At 36.6% G+C, this 18,087-nt stretch overlaps 1 protein-coding gene across 4 annotated transcripts in view; it reads right to left on the bottom strand.

Moving 5' to 3' along the window:
• Positions 1-18,087, bottom strand: part of LOC144964254 (uncharacterized) — a 43,405-nt gene that overhangs the window by 19,959 nt on the left and 5,359 nt on the right. For 3 of the 4 annotated variants that reach the window (XR_013643787.1, XM_078898315.1, XM_078898317.1), the window contains exons 2-7: positions 17,173-17,312; positions 8,334-8,435; positions 7,213-7,240; positions 5,790-5,824; positions 4,466-4,538; positions 2,018-2,124 (exon numbers count right to left, since the gene is read on the bottom strand). Coding sequence is in view for 3 of the 4 variants with exons in the window: in XM_078898315.1 (XP_078754441.1) it covers positions 2,018-2,124; positions 4,466-4,538; positions 5,790-5,824; positions 7,213-7,240; positions 8,334-8,409 (319 nt within the window). In the remaining variant the exon portion in view is untranslated. Of the gene's footprint in view, positions 1-2,017; positions 2,125-4,465; positions 4,539-5,789; positions 5,825-7,212; positions 7,241-8,333; positions 8,436-17,172; positions 17,313-18,087 lie in introns of those variants that run through there. The other variant, XM_078898314.1, reaches the window with a different exon arrangement.

Raw genomic sequence — 18,087 nt, 5'->3', positions numbered from 1 at the left:
AATGTGTTTGCGTGAAGTATGTGTTTGCATAGAGTAGGCGTTTGCCTGTAGTGAAGTGGCTGAGTGGTTAAGGCATTGCACTTTGATCCAGAAGGTCCCGGGTTCGAGCCCCGCCTCAGGGATTTTTCGATTTTTTCCTTAGGCAAGATTATTAACCCCCATTTAGCTCACTTGGACAACATGGGTGATTCCTGTTGACATCTGACATTTTGTTTGATGAATTATCTATATATCTTCGTGGAAGGCCAAGGCGACGATATCTTATGATGTTGTTGCGGAAGGACATACATTTTTATGTATGTGTTTGCGTGAAGTATGTGTTTGCGTAGAGTATGTGTTTGCCTGGAGTATGTCTTTGCGTAGAGTATGTGTTTGCGTAGAGTCTGTGTTTGCGTAGTGTATATGTTTGCGTTTGTGTGTGTGTGTTTGCGTAGTGTATGTGTTTGCGCAGAATCTGTGTCTGCGTAGAGTATGTGTTTGCGTAGAGTATGTGTTTGCGTAGAGTATGTGTTTGCCTGGAGTATGTCTTTGCGTAGAGTATGTGTTTGCGTAGAGTCTGTGTTTGCGTAGTGTATATGTTTGCGTTTGTGTGTGTGTGTGTTTGCGTAGTGTATGTGTTTGCGCAGAATCTGTGTCTGCGTAGAGTATGTGTTTGCGTAGAGTATGTGTTTGCGTAGAGTATGTGTTTGCATAGAGCATGTGTTTGCATAGAGTATGTGTTTGCGTAGTGTATGTGTTTGCATAGAGTATGTGTTTGCATAGAGTATGTGTTTGCGTAGTGTATGTGTTTGCGCAGAATCTGTGTCTGTGTAGAGTATGTGTTTGCGTAGTGTATGTGTTTGCAGTCTGTGGAAGATGTGGATAACTGGAGTCAAAACTCTCTAAAACAGAATAACGCCGTCAAATTAACAAAGATTAAATGAAGCATTATTTGGGCACAACTCTTGCTATTAAATTCAATAATAAAAAATAAAAGAGTACTGTTCGATATTAGGCTAAATAAGAAATAAATGTAGTTAATTATCTTGTGAGGTAAAATTAAAATGTCTACTAGCTGAGGCTAGTTTGTACCCAAAACATTCGTATTTGACCCCTGATTTACCTTTATCCTTCACCTCATAATTGTGCGTATTTGGGTGTCAATCAACCAATTCACTGAAGTACTGTGAAAAAACTCGTATTTAAAAATCTGACCAGAACACTCTTCCTTCAAATATCGATTGATACAAATAACCCTCTTCTTTGCAAAAACTCTCAAATTGGGCTTTGCTTTTTCGTGGCCTAAGTTTTAAATACATGCTTGTTTCCAAAAATATTTCAGTACGTGATCGGTCCTTAGTGCTCGTTACAGGAGTCTCTCGTCCTCGCATGCGCACAACCAACATGACGTTCTCTCTATAATAACTTTTCCGCCGGTGACGTCACAGACTATGGGTGACGTCCAATCAAGGGACGCTACTCTTCCGCTAATCTCATTCCCTATTCCCAGTTTTTTTTCCGAAGAAAGGAGCAGGAATAATTAGTCCCTATATTTTAGATACACCCCGGATTTCTCGATACTTGATTGAGCCTTTGGGTTATTCCCTCCAGCATCAGAAGGCAGATCTCATCACGAGCATCATATCCCCCCAAAAAAACACTAACAACGTCTTCAAATCAGTATTGATATGTATCGAGGTAAACCTATCATCTCATATTCTCTATTTAAAAGCCAATCTAGCAATATCGAGTCAAATAAAATTCCTCATTATTGTTCTGATACTCACCATGAAGTTTTGTTCCGTTTTCCCTACAAGAATGATCAGACTTGTCAACAAAATTTGTGGTATCGTTTTATTATCAATAACTACATGCATTTAATGCATGTAGTTATCGATAATAAAACGATACCACAATCGGTCAAAACGATCGCTATAATATAAGATGGATTCACAGTTTGATGACATGGAATTTCAATCATTGATAATGTATTTTATTGTTAATATATTGATATATTTAGAGCTATGACTTTGCTTACCTGTGACCCCACGTCTTTGTACTTTTTGTTCGTTCGAGTCTTCGGCCTCGTCAAAATATGATGGATAAGGGTGATCAAGATCCGAAGACTGTTCATTGCTTTCCGTCCTGTGAAATGAAATTTAAAAACTCGATATTTAATACAAGATGCACATAAAACATTCATTTTTACAATGAACTTTGCCCTTTGGCGTAATAATACATCGTGCATGTAACAGCGCGGCAAGTATATATATATATATATATATATATATATATATATATATATATATATATATATATATTATTATTATTATTATTTAAAATATTTACCACAATGTTTGAGACAGTCTACATTAATGTTTCAGGCTTAATTTGCCATCGTCAGGACTGAGTTGTTTTGTTGACTGTTGTTGTTTCTTGAAGTGGTTCCGGTTTAAAGTTGCTTAACAGGAATTTACGCCGATGGGGACATCTTCCGTAGATCTCACTTTTCATGTTGAGTGTGGCTTCATGAGGTTGTTTGATTATAGTATATTTTTCTTCCAGGCATAAGCTACATTGTTTTGATGTTGGTGTGTATCCTGTTGCTTTGGATAAAATTTTCCATGAAATGTTGTGGTCTATTTTGTTGTCTTTTAATTTCCAAATATGTTCGCTGAGTTTTGTGGATGTTTTTTTGTTAGTGTTTCTAAATGTTGAGGTGTGGAGGTTGTATCTTGTTTTGAAATTATTTTCTGTTAGTCCTACATATTTTTCTTGTTTGAAACAATCAAAAATACCAAAAAATAATGAAGTTGCCTTTATAAATTTCAATGCGGAAATTTGTCCTTAGGGTGTATTCCAAGAGAAAGCTGGAATAACCCAGGCGTCAGCAACAACCCAGCGCTGCAAACTGAGCTAGGACAAGGTCACTGTCTCAAGGCCACACAGCGCGGCTGGTGGTCGAACTCGATACCTTTCGGTTACGATGCAAAGAGCGTACCGCTGAGTCCCGCCGCTGTCCTATTTATTGCACTGACACAATTGAAGAAATAATTCTTTGTTGTATAAATTTCTTAATGGATTCACGTAAATGTCTTCAGAAAGGGGCCAGGCAATGTTTGTGTGACAGCAATGTCATAGACCTCGAATGTAAGAGAAAAAGGGACAGGTAAAGAAAAAACAAACCCCGGAGGCGGATTGTCGTGAATTGAGCATTGAAAAAATTGAGCTTTATATAGCGCAATATCCACTAAATGTGCTCAAAGCGCTTTACAAGGGGTCCCTGGTCAACAGCAACATTTAACACGTAGGACAGGACATGACGCCTGTTTGGCGATATTACAATTTTTCGGACAAAGACAACGTTGTTAACAGCCAGGTACCCAATTTACACCTGAGTACGATGAGACAATGTGAGTAAAGAGCCTTTTCAAAGGACTCAACTATGCGCCGAGCGCGAGGATCGAACCCAGGACCTTCCGATCCGAAAGCGAGTGTCATACCTCTAGACCACATAGCCGCACAATGAATACTACTGGATGCATGACGTGTTATCAGACAGGAAACCAAAAATCGTAAACAGAGAGGAATGAACACTTCAAGCAAGCACAAGCATTATGTGCTATCGGACATAATAGGATAGAACATTCAGGTAACATGGACAAATAATCAAGAAAGAAAAATAGGAGAAAACAATATGACAATGTCTAAGATTTATAACTTCGAACTCTTTTGTAGCATTGAATCATTAACATTTTTTGAATCATCTTCTATACGGATGCCATGTGTTGTTTAATTCAATTAATCGAGAAAAGAAATTCGATCTCTGGAGAGCTGAATGTGAATATTGGAGATTTCTTTCAGATCTAATTTGCCAAATTACCGTTTATAAAGTCCGAATTTGATTTTACATTTCCTTCACTTACAAATATGTGTATTTGTCAATTAAGGCCCTCCACAATATTATAATCCGTCTTGGTATTTGTGAAGACAGACCAAATTGCCTTCAATATGAATCAAAACGATGTGCTTATATATATGTATATATATATATATATATATATATATATATATATATATATATATATATATATAATTTTAATATTTACCACTCTTGTTGTTATCAACATAAGTGCCTGCTCCACTCACTTTTATGACTGACTCCAACATTGTGGTAAATATTAAAATAATAATTCGCTCCATTGCTACATGTCGAGCACTATTCGTACCATATTTGTATCCAACACGATTCAATATATATATATATATATATATATATATATATATATATATATATATATATACATAATATATATGTATATAAATCAATTTGATCAACATAGAACATTTCAGAATAAGTTTGAAAAGCGTTGTATTTGATGTTTTGATAGAATATATCATGCGATATTCAATATGTATCAATCATTGTATGACGGGCAGGCACACGACTTGTACATCTAAACGAGATAAAATGGTTAGGACTTACCTTTCAGGGAGTGTGTCTATTGTCTGGCCGTTTAAAGAATTCATGAGTAGTAGAAGTCTCCTCCATCGATTGTCTATTTGGGACACGAATAAAGACAAGAACTATCATCTATACAGGGAATTATTTACATAATTTTATTGTCAGTGAAGCAATAAAACACCAAGTAATTTTATATTTTTTTCCCAACCCTATAAAATCAATTTATATAGCGATTACCTCTGGTAAATGCCATGCTCTAAACCTTTTTTCTGTCACCTACTGTTTTGTCGGAGCAGGGTTCATTTAAATTGAGATTTTAAACAAAAATTGAGCTTTTATACAGCGCAATATCCACTAATTGTGTGCTCAAAGCGCTTTACAAGGGGTCCCTGACCAACAGCAACACGTAACATGTAGAACGAGACTTGGCGCCTGTCAGGCAATATTACCATTTCTTTCCGGACAGAGACAACGCTGTTAATGGCCAGATATCCATTTTACATCTGAGTACTCTGAGACAATGCGAGTAAAGAATCTTTTCCAAGGACTCAACTATGCTCCGATGAGGCTCGAACTCAGGACCGTCCGATCCGAAAGCGAGTGTCATACCACTTGACCACATAGCCGCATTTAACGTATAGAGAGCAAGAAAAGCAGCCTAGGGGGCGATGGCACCAGTTTAGGTCAAAGACAAGGTTGTTTTACACAATAGGACTTCATTATTTAACCCCAAGGCCTGATAAAACGAAGGCGATGTAGACAAAATGCCTTTCTTAAAGGCACACCGTCGAAGTATCAAATTTCTGGATCAAATCAAGATTGTGTTGCGAGTCCAAAACATGTAGTTCTACATCATAGGACAGATCTGACATGTTCTTAAGTTGTGGAAAAATGTGGTGCTATTACAGTATTGTGCCTAACGGACACCTCCACTAACTAAAAAGTGAGATTTGGGCACTTTTATAAGAGTACACTAAACAGTAAAGTTAAAATACAACATTTTCTTCCAATACAGATAGATGTAGAAATTAATGTGAGAGGAAATTACAAAAATTTACAATGTCACTGGCTACCCTTTTTTCAAACTATGATCTAAACTCCGGTTTACGAACTAGGTGTAGAGGAAAAGTAAGGGGAGGACGGTTATGCATCAGAGGGGCAATTTGTATGAAACACAACATCACAAACACACACACACACACACACACACATATATATATATATATATATATATATATATATATATACACAAACATATATTATACACTTGTATTCCAACGTATTTTATCATCTAGAAGTGAGAATAATGTTTGTGGACAAGGCCAACAATTAGATACAGTCTTACCTTGGTTGTTTGGTCGCTTCATTCGTGGAGGTCTCCTTAAAAATAGAACAAACAGAAATAGTAACAAGAGATGAAGTGAGTAGGAAAGTGCCAGAAGACAATAGAGAATACAAATATTCGCGGCGGTGATGGGGGTTTGAACCCGCGACCTTACTGGTACGACAACTCCGCCTGGCCGGGGAGAGCGTGACTCTATGGATCGTGGATAGCTCATACGGTAGAGTCATGCTTTTCCCGGCCAGGCGGAGTTGTCGTACCAGTAAGGTCGCGGGTTCAAACCCCCATCACCGCCGCGAAAATGTTTATTCTCTATTGTCTTCTGGCACTTTCTTACGTCATCTCTTGTTGTCATCAACATAAGTGCCTGCTCCACTCACTTTTCTGAATTAAAAACAGAAATAGTGTTATACCTAAAAGTCGTTTACAGATGTTATCAGCTGTTAAAATCCAATTTTTATTCGCCAAAGCCCTGATCAATGTATTGAGAATTTCGTATGATCCGAAATATTATTATGCATTATATTCAATAATTTTCAAGTCAATGATATTAAAGAGAATTCTGAACTTTTTCAATCCTTCAAAAAAGTGAATTATGTTGGCAATTTTCTTCTTTTTAGATGATATAACTTTAAAAAGTATAATATAAAATCCAATAAATAAAATCCAAAAAATGATCTAGACCTGGCGCCTTAAGTTTATTCGAGTTCCCTAGTTGTTTTAAAATCTTTTTTTAAAAAATGTTATCTTCGTTTCAGAGAACTTTCCATTCTCAATCATCTAATAGTTGTAGGTAATGGATCGAAAAATATCGAAACAAATCGATAGGATAATGCATTAACTTGAATCTTGTATTAGATTTCCAATGTTTTTTTTTCATTCTGATATTGAGCTTTTATATAGCGCAATATCCACTTAACGTGCTAAAAGCGCTTTACAAGGGATCCCTGGTCAACAGCAACATTTAACATGTAGGACGAGACATGACGCCTGTTAGGCGATATTACAATTTTTCGGACAAAGACAACGCTGTTAACGGCCAGGTACTCATTTTACACCTGAGTACGGTGAGAGAATGTGAGTAAAGAGTCTTTTCCAAGGACTCAACTAAGCGTCGAGCGAGGCTCGAAACCAGGACCTTCCTTGATATATAAGCTTGTTTATTGATTTTAGTTTTAATGTTGGTCCAGAGGGTTTTTTGTTGTTGCTTGGTCTGTTTATCATCGTCAAATATAGATTTGAAATAATTCGAATGAGATTGTTGGTTTGTTAGAATTAACCTTTAGTTGTTTATTTTAAAAATATATTTTTCTTTCTTTTGTTTTTTTGGCATTACGCGCTTTCATCATTTTGATGAGTCCTGAACTATTCAAAAGGAAACAAGTGGATGATCTCACATACATAAGAGTACACATATTATACTCACGTGGGTGGCTGGTTACAACATAGAAGTCCTGAAATAGATTAAAAAGCGAAAATCTAGAATATTCAATATTCAAAATAATATATCGACACTCGACATTTCAAGCATATTACCTTTGATGAAATTTCTTAAACTGACGAGGGATAGAAAGGATGGTAACTAAACATATCAATCAATACAGTCCCATTGCAACACAATAGATAGTATGCGCTTGGCTAAGAAGCTCACATCATTGCCATCTGGAAGTATAAATGACCAACACCCAAAACTATGTGTGACCATGAACTATTATAGTCTGGTTTATACAGTTTATTGAGAATTACTCATAAACACAGATGGCAATAAGCAATAACAAAGACCTGAGTGACTATCTATAGCCAGGGAAACATGGGTTTCATGTCTGAATCAGACAGCAGAGGCCTTGTCGTTGCTGAAAAGATACTTCTACCTTCATCAGATCTAAATAGTAAAAGCTACCCGTTTGTAACTGGTCGAATTAACTGGCATTAAGAAAAAAATCTGATAAGATAACCCCCCTCCCGAATAGAGCGGAATATTTCATTGGCAAATATATGGAACACATTCGGTGGTTATACACTTGTCCTTTAATCCTTGGTCAGTTTCGATTATTGCCATCATAGTTGAACAGTTGATACTATATTTGAAATAGAAATCACTTTCATCTTACTTTCGATGCAAAATGTAAACACGTAATGTTAAGGTAGGCCTATATGCAAAATATTAAATCTTTGGGCATATTCTCTTACATCAATATGACCTTTTATTTGAAACATGCATACAAAGAAATAAATAATAATAATAAATAAATAAATAAATAAATAAATAAATAAATTTATTACTATTATTATTATTATTATTATTATTATTATTATTATTATTATTATTATTATCATCATCATTATTATTATTATTATCATTATTATTATTATTATTATTATTATTATTATTATTATTATTATTATTATTATTATTATTATTATTAACCAAATCGAATTAGATGAAAGTTTGAGAGTAGCTTGTCCAGCTAATTGAGCTACATGGCTCCCAGTTACAGAGCCTCTGTACTCGAGAATGTAATGTAGTGCTTTAAGAGTCGTACTTACCGAAGGAGGAGAGGCGCCCCATCCGATAACTTCTTTTACTGTTGTGAATATTTGTGTGATCTGAAGGGAGGGCCATAGACGGGTCTTGATAACTATAGCTATCTGTAAGGGTACAGACACAATTCGTTGAAATAAACCCCAAATTAAATATTATATTAGTAAATCACTGATATAACGAACAAGTCCCGACAGAAAAAAATCGTTATATTTGTACTTCTTCATTTTAGTCATACACATGTTTTTCTGTCATCTTCATCTACGCTTTTGGGCACATTCTTGAAGTCTAATGCCTTTCTCTCCCGCTCCCGCCCCCCCCAAAGAAAATAAAAAACAACAACAACAACAACAAAAAAAAAACAAACCTCACACACAATACACACATACAAACACACAAACACACACACACACACACATACAAACATACAAACACATGCACCAAAACCTAATAAAATTATATTTTATATAGAGCAATATTGACTAAATGAGCCTAGGACGCTTTACAGCGGGTCCCAAGTCAACAGCAAATTTTAACACGATGGATGAGAAATGTCGCCTAAAAGGCGCTATTTAATTTTTTTTGGACAGACAACAGTTACAGGCAGGCACTCATTTTACACCTAAGTCTGATGAGATAAAGTAAGGAGATTTTTCTAGGTCACGTTTGTACCGCCCATAGCGGGATTCGAACCAGAGATCTAAAAATCAGAAGCCGAGTGTCCTATAATAAGACAAAACTCCCAAAACCTTGATAGTGAATTCCCAACTCAAAAGTGTGTGATTTTCATTTCCACAACGGCTACGTCGTGGGCATGTCAAAACTTTGCGTGTTGCAGTAAGGCGCATAACTCTATTGAACGGATCCCGTGCTGTTTTCTTTTTCTTCGTTATATCAGTCGTAATAGAAGATGACAAATATTGATGGGCATACCCATGAATTCGTTAAAACTGTAAGTTTGTTATAGCTTGTTCGCTCTATACATTAATATTTTTATTGACATACGATTTAATAGTCTGATGTCACGCCGCCCGGCAACGGCGGCCATCATGGTTCTAAACAAGGAAAATGATTACTTTTTATTCTTCAAGCTGGCTAGAACTTTTCATATGCCTTGTGATCAGAATGTGTAAAAGTCAAAACATGATCAAATTTATGGTTTTTTTTTCCCTCTGGATACCCTTTATGCTCGCAGGAGAAATATTTCAAACGGGCGTCCGCCATTGTTCCGATAGTTTTGAGCCAGTGTTATTAAGTTACCATGCGTCATTAGGAAGGAAGTGACGTTACGACTGTTGAAGCGTATTATGAGAGAAAAAAAACAGGATAGTGTCCACATGTTCGAGTGAAAGTTTTTGTTTTAAAAAAAATTAAAATCTCGGGACACTGCAAATAATTCTTAAGATGTCTTTTTATTTTGGATACTTTTGTTTACACGCGCTTGGAATCAAATCATTATGTTCAAATCATTAACAACATCATCATCATCATCATCATCATCATCATCATCATCATCATCATCATCATCATCATCATCATTGTCATCGTCGTCGTCATCAATAACATAATTATTATCACAATCACCATCATCATCATCATCATCATCATCATTGTCATCGTCGTCGTCATCATAATAATCTCATCAAAGACGATCATAAATGGCTCGTTCTGTCATTCAGATGATCATGACCAAAATCCGTATTATTTTCATAATCACTAAACAAACAACTAGAAGGCCCGATATCTCAGTTGGTTTAGCACTCCATTCACACAAAAAGGGACTGTGATCGATCCCGGGTGCAGTCGTTAATTTTTTTCTAATTCTTCTGTCCACTCAGCAGTGAATGGGTAGCTGGTTCTGTTAGATCTGGCGGAAAGAACTTTGCGATAGACTAGCGTCCTATCCAAAGAGTAGCAATAAATTGCTATTGTCCGTTTCACGCAATAGAAACCTGAATAAACTCCGTGAGTAATGGCTGTGAATGGACTAATTTAAAACAAACAACAATAGCATAAATATAAAAATCTGAATAAGTGTGTATGAAACACAACAGTGTCAGACAAAGAATCAAGAAAAATATAAGGAGAAATAAAAATCAGCTTCCCTCGACTGGGATTCAAACTTCTGACCTCTTGATTACCTTTCAGACGTTACCATAACAGCTCAGAGGTTATCCGATAGTTGGAGCGATTTAATGCCTATAGATAGAATGCGCTTGGCCAAGGAGTTCACAACATTGCCATCCGGAAGTATAACGGACCAACACACAAACTCTGTGTAACCATGAACTTTTATAGTCTGGTTAATACAGTTTAGTGAGAACAACTCACAAACGCGGATGGCAAAAACAATAACAAAGGCCTGAGTGACGTCATCTTCGAACTATCTATATTCTTCACACGGATATAGATAGTATGCACTTGGCTTAGAAGTTCAAAACATTGCCATCCGGAAGTATAACGGACCAATACACAAAACTATGTGTAACCTTAAACGTTTATAGTCTGGATAATACAGTTCAGTGAGCATTACTCATAAACGCGGATGGCAAAAAAACAATAACAAAGACCTGAGTGACGTCATCTTCGAACTATCTATAGATAGTATGCGCTTGGCTAAGAAGCTCATAACATTGCCATCCGGAAGTATAACGGACCAACACACAAAACTGTGTGTATCCATGAACGTTTATAGTCTGGATAATACAGTTCAGTGAGCATTACTCATAAATGCAGATGGCAAAAAAAAAAAAAAACAATAACAAAAACATAAGTGACGTCATCTTCGAACTATCTATAGATAGTATTCGCTTGGCTAAGAAGCTCATAACATTGCCATCCGGAAGTATTACGGACCAACACACACAACTGTGTGTATCCATGAACGATTATAGTCGGGTTAATACAGTTCAGTGAGCATTACTCATAAACGCGGACGGCAAAAAACAATAACAAAGGCCTGAGTGACGTCACCTTCGAACTATCTATAGATATGCCTTTTCGCTATGAACCCTCGCCTGCCTCACAAAATACAAACATTAGAACATGAGAGGACGAGGACGAATAAATTAGAGTAGCTCCATTTTTATTTTGAAATGATCAAAGTGACAAATTAATGAGCAGGAAAAAAAATCTGAAAATGTGCCAGACAAAGCAAAAAGAAAAATGCAAGAAAAAATTATTACTCGACAAATTAGTATGCATGCATAGATAAAGATCTGAAAAAGTGTGTATGAAACAGTGCTAGACAAAACAAGAAAAAAATATAAGAAAAAAAAAAACCATCAAACAAAGCAGTCTTCCTCGAATGGGGATCGAACCTCAGACCTCCTGATTACTACCGGCATAAAAACCTTCCCAAGCTATTTCACACGCATAAATAAATGGCCGTAAGGCTGTGACATGCATATTATCAGGTCTGTCATTACGTTTGCCATCCTGTAATGGAGATTCAAGATCAGAGAGCCATTCTCTGTGAGTTATTGATCAGTATTAATTTGCGATTCTTGTCTATATTTTTACCATTGGCTCTCGATCATTAGGCTTAGTTCTAGCCTTTCCGACGTGTTGTTCTTTGCAGGTAAAGTGTAATGGGCTCATTGTTGTAATGGACGCACTCTCAAACTAACGTAATGGATTGTCCGTTACAACAATGTGAAAACAAGCCCACAATAGACATCTAGATAACCACGCCCCTCACTCGGACAGTCGTCATTAATGTAAACAATGGTAGTGAATGATAAAAATAGCAAACTACACAGGTTTTACTATCGATGGTTTGTGTCTAAATAAAATGCCCACTGTTCCACCACTGGATCAAGAGAACCAACAAAAAAAAAAAAAAAAAAATGGTGTAAACTTAAGCTTGTATTATATGATTGAGATAATCGTGTGATAATTAGTCACCCATGAAAAACAATAACAATGATCAGAGAGAGGTCGATTTCATTCACATTTTTGTTAATAAACAATCAACCATGCTTGTCCGAGCACGCGTGAAGGTGTGTCACAAATTCCATGTTTTGACTGGTCAAAAATCTACTGGTTAATACGATTCAGCAGTCGTAACGTCACTTCCTTCCTAATGACGCATGGTAACTTAGTAACACTGGCTCTAAACTATCGGAACAATGGCGGACGCCCGTATGGAATATTTCTCCGGCGAGCTTAAAGGGTATCCAGAGGAAAATAAAACCCCATAAATTTGATCATGTTTTGACTTTTACACATTCTGATCAAAAGGCATATGAAAAGTTCTAGCCAGCATGAAAAATAAAAAGTAATGATTTTATTTGTTTAGAACCAAGATGGCCGCCGTTGCCACGCGGCGTGACATCAGACTATTGAATCGTGTTGTGTTCGGTCATCAGACCTGCAAATAATAATATGCACACGTTGATCTTGAACCATTATTTGTCAAGGCTGTTTTTATTGATACTGTGCACTGAGGCAATTTACTCACAACATTTTGCCAGTCGGAAATGACGTACCACTACAAAAAACTGTGTGTAACCTTGAATGTTTATAGATAGTATGCAGATGACGTCACTCAGGCCTTTGTTATTGTTTTTGCTCACTAAACTGTATTAACCAGACTATAAAAGTTCATGGTTACACAGAGTTTGTGTGTTGGTCCGTTATACTTCCGGATGGCAATGTTGTGAACTCCTTGGCCAAGCGCATTCTATCTATAGTCTTAAAAATACAATTTAATGAGAACTGTTTATAAAAATTGTTGAGCGGTTTCTAATATTATTTCCACAGTCCATCTTATGTCAAATTTATTACCTGTGTGGAAAGATGTTTCAATAGACAGGTGGATAACCACGCCTCTCGGACAATCGTCATAGTGTAAACAATGGCAGTGATTGGTAGACAGAAAACTACACATGTTTTACTATCGATGGTTTGTGCTTCAGTAAAATACTCACTATTGTTCTACCGCTTGATGAATATAACCAAACAGAAAATTATTTGTAAACCTAAACGTTTATAATCTGATTAAGACAATCATGTGATAACTAGTCATCAATTTGGCGGTCTAAAACAATAACAGTGATCAGAGAGGGGTCGATTCCATTGACGTTACTGTTTATAAACAACCAACTATGTTTGTCCGAGCACGTGTGAGGGTGTGTCACAAATTTCATGTTTTGATTGGTCAAAAATCTACTGGTTAATTGTCCCCACCACTACCCCAGCCCTTCGTTTCATATCTCAGCAGATTGTTAGATCATATTATTTGTAACCCATCAACCCAAAACGGTTGTATGTCTGTCCGGTTTTACTGATAAAAATGTAAATCATTGCCAAAATATGCGATTTTGTTATATTGATTTCTTTAATTTAGGAGAGACATTATTGTTTTCTAAAAAGAAAAAATAAACCCAGCCCTATTAATTTCATAGTTCAGATCATTTTAGCTTAAATTGACTTTTCGGCGTCTGGTCGGAGCCATCCTTAATTAAAAGCCTTGCCACTGACCAAAAAATTACGTCAGAAGACAAGTCTTTGGCCACAATAGAAAACAAATCGTGAGTTGTATTCAATAGGTAAACAAATGGAATCACTTGTTCCCTTGAGCTCTACTAATGACAACTCACTAGACGGTGTAAAACCTATGAAATGACGTCAAACCTAAGTTTTGCTAGGTCTTAGCGTCGCCACCGTTAACAGTTAACGATGGCTACGGTCTGGTTGACTCGAACATAAAACCGGGTTGAGACAGGGTCATGATTTTGATTTTTAAAAAAACCACTTTATATTTTGTAAATGTTTTACCATGTAACACTCAAGTCTCTTCTAAGTCTGCAATGACAGTTCTGTAATCTCTCTCCATCTGTGACAAATGCATTACTGGTATGGTTTTGTGCTAGTGTTGTGTTAGTGTTTAATCGATGCTATACGTATAGGTAAAATACTCACAACATCCACCAGCCGGATATATCAAAATGGCTGTCTAAAAACAACAAAGAGCTGAGTTATGCAAATTTCGTTCCTTATATAGATAGAATGCGCTTGGCCAAGGAGTTCACAACATTGCCATCCGGAAGTATAACGGACCAACACACAAACTCTGTGTAACCATGAACTTTTATAGTCTGGTTAATACAGTTTAGTGAGAACAACTCACAAACGCGGATGGCAAAAACAATAACAAAGGCGTGAGTGACGTCATCTGCATACTATCTATAGAATGGGAGGAATGCTTCCTTTTTATTGTTATTTTTCTTTGTGCTTGCCTTCTCTTACTCTTCTTTTTTCTGTAGGTACCTGGGTTGGTATGCTTTCATGCATATTTTGGAGATCGATGAAAATAATATTATTCGATCTTGGATTCACATTCTTCAAGTCGGTATTTGTTCCTCGTTTAAATATTTAACATATTTTGAATTAAAACCTCTTTATTATCATAGTCTTTTCTTATTTAGAATGATGGTTTGATAGAAAAATGCGTTTTTATTATTATCACTTCAATCTCTCTAAAGCCTTTTGTGTTGAGATCGAGAATGAAAGTTTTTTTTCTCTCCACAAATCATGAGTGGTCAAGATATAGATATAGGTGCCCATAAAATAGAAAATAAAATTGTTTTTATCTTTTTTATTTTAGGAAAAAATATTATGTAATGGCGCAAAAATTAATGCCTTTTTCTATTAGGACATATCTAATCAAATACTACAAACGTGACACAAATAATTAATGAACACTGGGAATAACTTCAATGTGTTTTTAGTCAATGTGGAGAGACTTTTCACTTTGATATAAAATAACATAAAGATTCTTGCCAGGTCAACCGATTTTTCGGCAAACATCATTTTTATTCATAAACAAAACAATTTATCGTGAAATGGTTGACTTGACAAAAGCCTGGTCTTGTATAAAGAAGAAAAAATATATCTGGTGATAACCAAGAGCATAATCAGCCGTGGGACGAAATGCTCATGACATCAAAATGAAACCTTATTGCGCACTTATATGTAAAAACAGCATTTTACCTGATGGTATGGAATGGAACGAACTACCAATGGGCATGATCTATATTACATTTCCATGTGCTCGAGGTCATTGGTCACATTGCAAAGTGTGCTCAAAATGACCCATATAGGGAATGAGATTAGCGGAAGAGTAGCGTCCCTTGATTGGACGTCACCCATAGTCTAAGACGTCACCGGCGGAAAAGTTATTAGAGAGAGAACGTCATGTTGGTTGTGCGCATGCGTCTCTCGTCCTCGCTTCCGGTGAAAGCGGCTTGAGAAACTTCAAAACCAAATTGACGTTCTCTCTGTAAGGTGACGTCCAATCAAGGGACGCTACTCTTCCGCTAATCTCATTCCCTATAGATAGGATGCACTTGGCCAAGGAGTTCACAACATTGCCATCCGGAAGTATAACGGACCAACACACAAACTCTGTGTAACCATGAACTTTTATAGTCTGGTTAATACAGTTTAGTGAGAACAACTCACAAACGCGGATGGCAAAAACCACAACAAAGGCCTGAGTGACGTCATCTGCATACTATCTATAGTGAAAAGTGTTCACAGTTTGAGAAATATCCAACGTTATAATTGGTCATTTTGCTCAGCATGAATCATGGGTATGTTTACAACTTTCATAAACAAAGCAGCGTGTTTATATACATTCAGAAATGCCCAATGTTGCTTAGATACATTCAGAAATGTCCAACCGTTGCAAAGCAACAAATCGTGTGATTGATGACTTGGTTGGACAAAACCATGAATATAGATCGCTCCCATTACATATTTCGTCGTTAACTCGAATAACTTTTTAATCTCATATTTCCGCCCTCATTCCCTTGCGATACTGTCTTCAAGACTCTCATTGAGTTTACAAAATCCTTAATGCTGTTAAAAATGTTATCGATAATCTCACTATTTGTTTGTGAAATGACAATCAAAATAGAAGACTTCCCGAAATAGAATTCCCGTACAATGAAGGCATCAACCGGATCAAATAACATCTGTTTACAGAACAACTACAAATTTAACCAGAGCGACAGGAGTGAAAACTGGAGTGCAAGGGGGTTGGGGTGGGTTGGGTATTAATCGTGTAAATAGTGTGGAAAAGAGAAACATTTTGAAGTATGAGTATAGTCGTTAAGCAGAGTAGAGTTGTGTTTATAAAGAAGGTGAACCTTGGTTACAAAATCTCGCGACTTATAAATTAGTTTTCAGTTTTAGAGTATCACGGGGGGTCCAATAGCTCAGTTGGTAGAGTGCTCGCTTCACATGCTAAGGGACAAAGATCGATCCCAGATGTAGTCGATATTTTTTATGACCCCCCTGTTAACCCACCTGTGACTGGGTTGCTGGATGTGTTAGATCTGGCGGAAAGTACTTTGCGATAGACTAGCGTCCTATCCAAAGAACAGCAAGCAATTGCTATTGTCCGTTTCACGCTATAGAAACAGAGATAAACTCATGATCCATGGGCCTAATTGCTCAAAAGGAGTATCATATTATTATGCTCGAAATCAAATGGTTGATAGTCAGGTTTTGTTTTAAAATAGTTTTTAGTAACCTTCATTTGATGAAAAACGTTGGACCCAAGCTTTCAATATGAAGATGCTAGAACACAAGAGCATTTGATCCGTGTGGTTTGCTTGGGGAAAGTAAGATCCGATTTCGGAAACTCGCTAGATAAATATAAATTTTTACCAGACCAAATGTTTTGATCTATTCATCTGCAATCCCATTATCTCTATCTGATTTCATCAATTGTCTACAACATTATACATTTTGTTAATAATTTTGAATCATTCTTCCTCTGGCGGTTTTATTTAGAAAACATGATTTCATTTTATGACAAATATTCTAGTTTACCTGCGGAAATCCAATTGGAAGGCCCAGGAATGGGAGCAGGACCGGAAGCATCCCATTGTGGAGGTGTATACGTAGGGACGGGTCATGATGTAATTCTTGACGTAACGACAACAATGTATCTAAAAGCCATTTCTTTTCCTCTGAGGAAAACAAGATTAAAATGTATAATTAAAACACATGACCATTGAGTCATGCTCATACCCCCCCCCCCCCCCCATTTTTTTTTATTTTATGAGCCCAAATGGTAATGTTCTTATGTCACTTCATCATTATCCATCGTGGCTTGTATTTTTGAGAACGTTGGCGGCCAGCTGCCTCCCCATATCACGATCCTCTGCGGTGCGCATGAAGTCTGCGTTGTTTTTAAAATTAATTTTGGTCATTCTTAGGTTATTCAAATATATCGCTCTATGTCTTCCTCTATCTCTCTTTCATTCGCTCATCACAGATGTTACCAACGTTTCCATGTGGCGGAGAGACGGAATAGAAAATTTGTGTCACTTTCTAAACTAGAATAAAAGAGACATCACCTTGTTAAATTCCATAATAATTTCGATTTAAGGTTTGTCAGAATTTCCAGCAAACGACAAAAGCTGGCGGCGGTAGCTATATGATTAAAAATAATGTTTGGTTTCTCACAATTTAAACAAAAACACTAAATTATAAAGAAAAATGATAAAAAATGGACAGTCGACATCAAAACGACATTTATCTCCACTTCCGGCTATTTTAAACTCCTTCAATCAGCTGCACCACAATTGACTGAATTACTTGACTTAGATGCCTTTCGCGTCTCGACCGAAAGATCGGGTCGCCTTGGCTGTTTCCAGTATTTCCTGTGTGAGGTGTCTCCAATATTGCCGGTCCTCTGCTAGGGTTCTCAGATTTTCAAGGTCCCCTGCCGTTATGAGACTA

The sequence above is a fragment of the Berghia stephanieae genome, chromosome 2 (assembly GCF_034508935.2).
Source record: "Berghia stephanieae isolate SIO BIC M18660-M18661 chromosome 2, UCSD_Bste_1.3, whole genome shotgun sequence".
Lineage (NCBI taxonomy): Eukaryota > Metazoa > Mollusca > Gastropoda > Nudibranchia > Aeolidiidae > Berghia > Berghia stephanieae.
The sequence above is the reverse complement of the archived record's forward strand: the minus strand, read 5'-3'. Positions and strand labels throughout refer to the sequence as shown.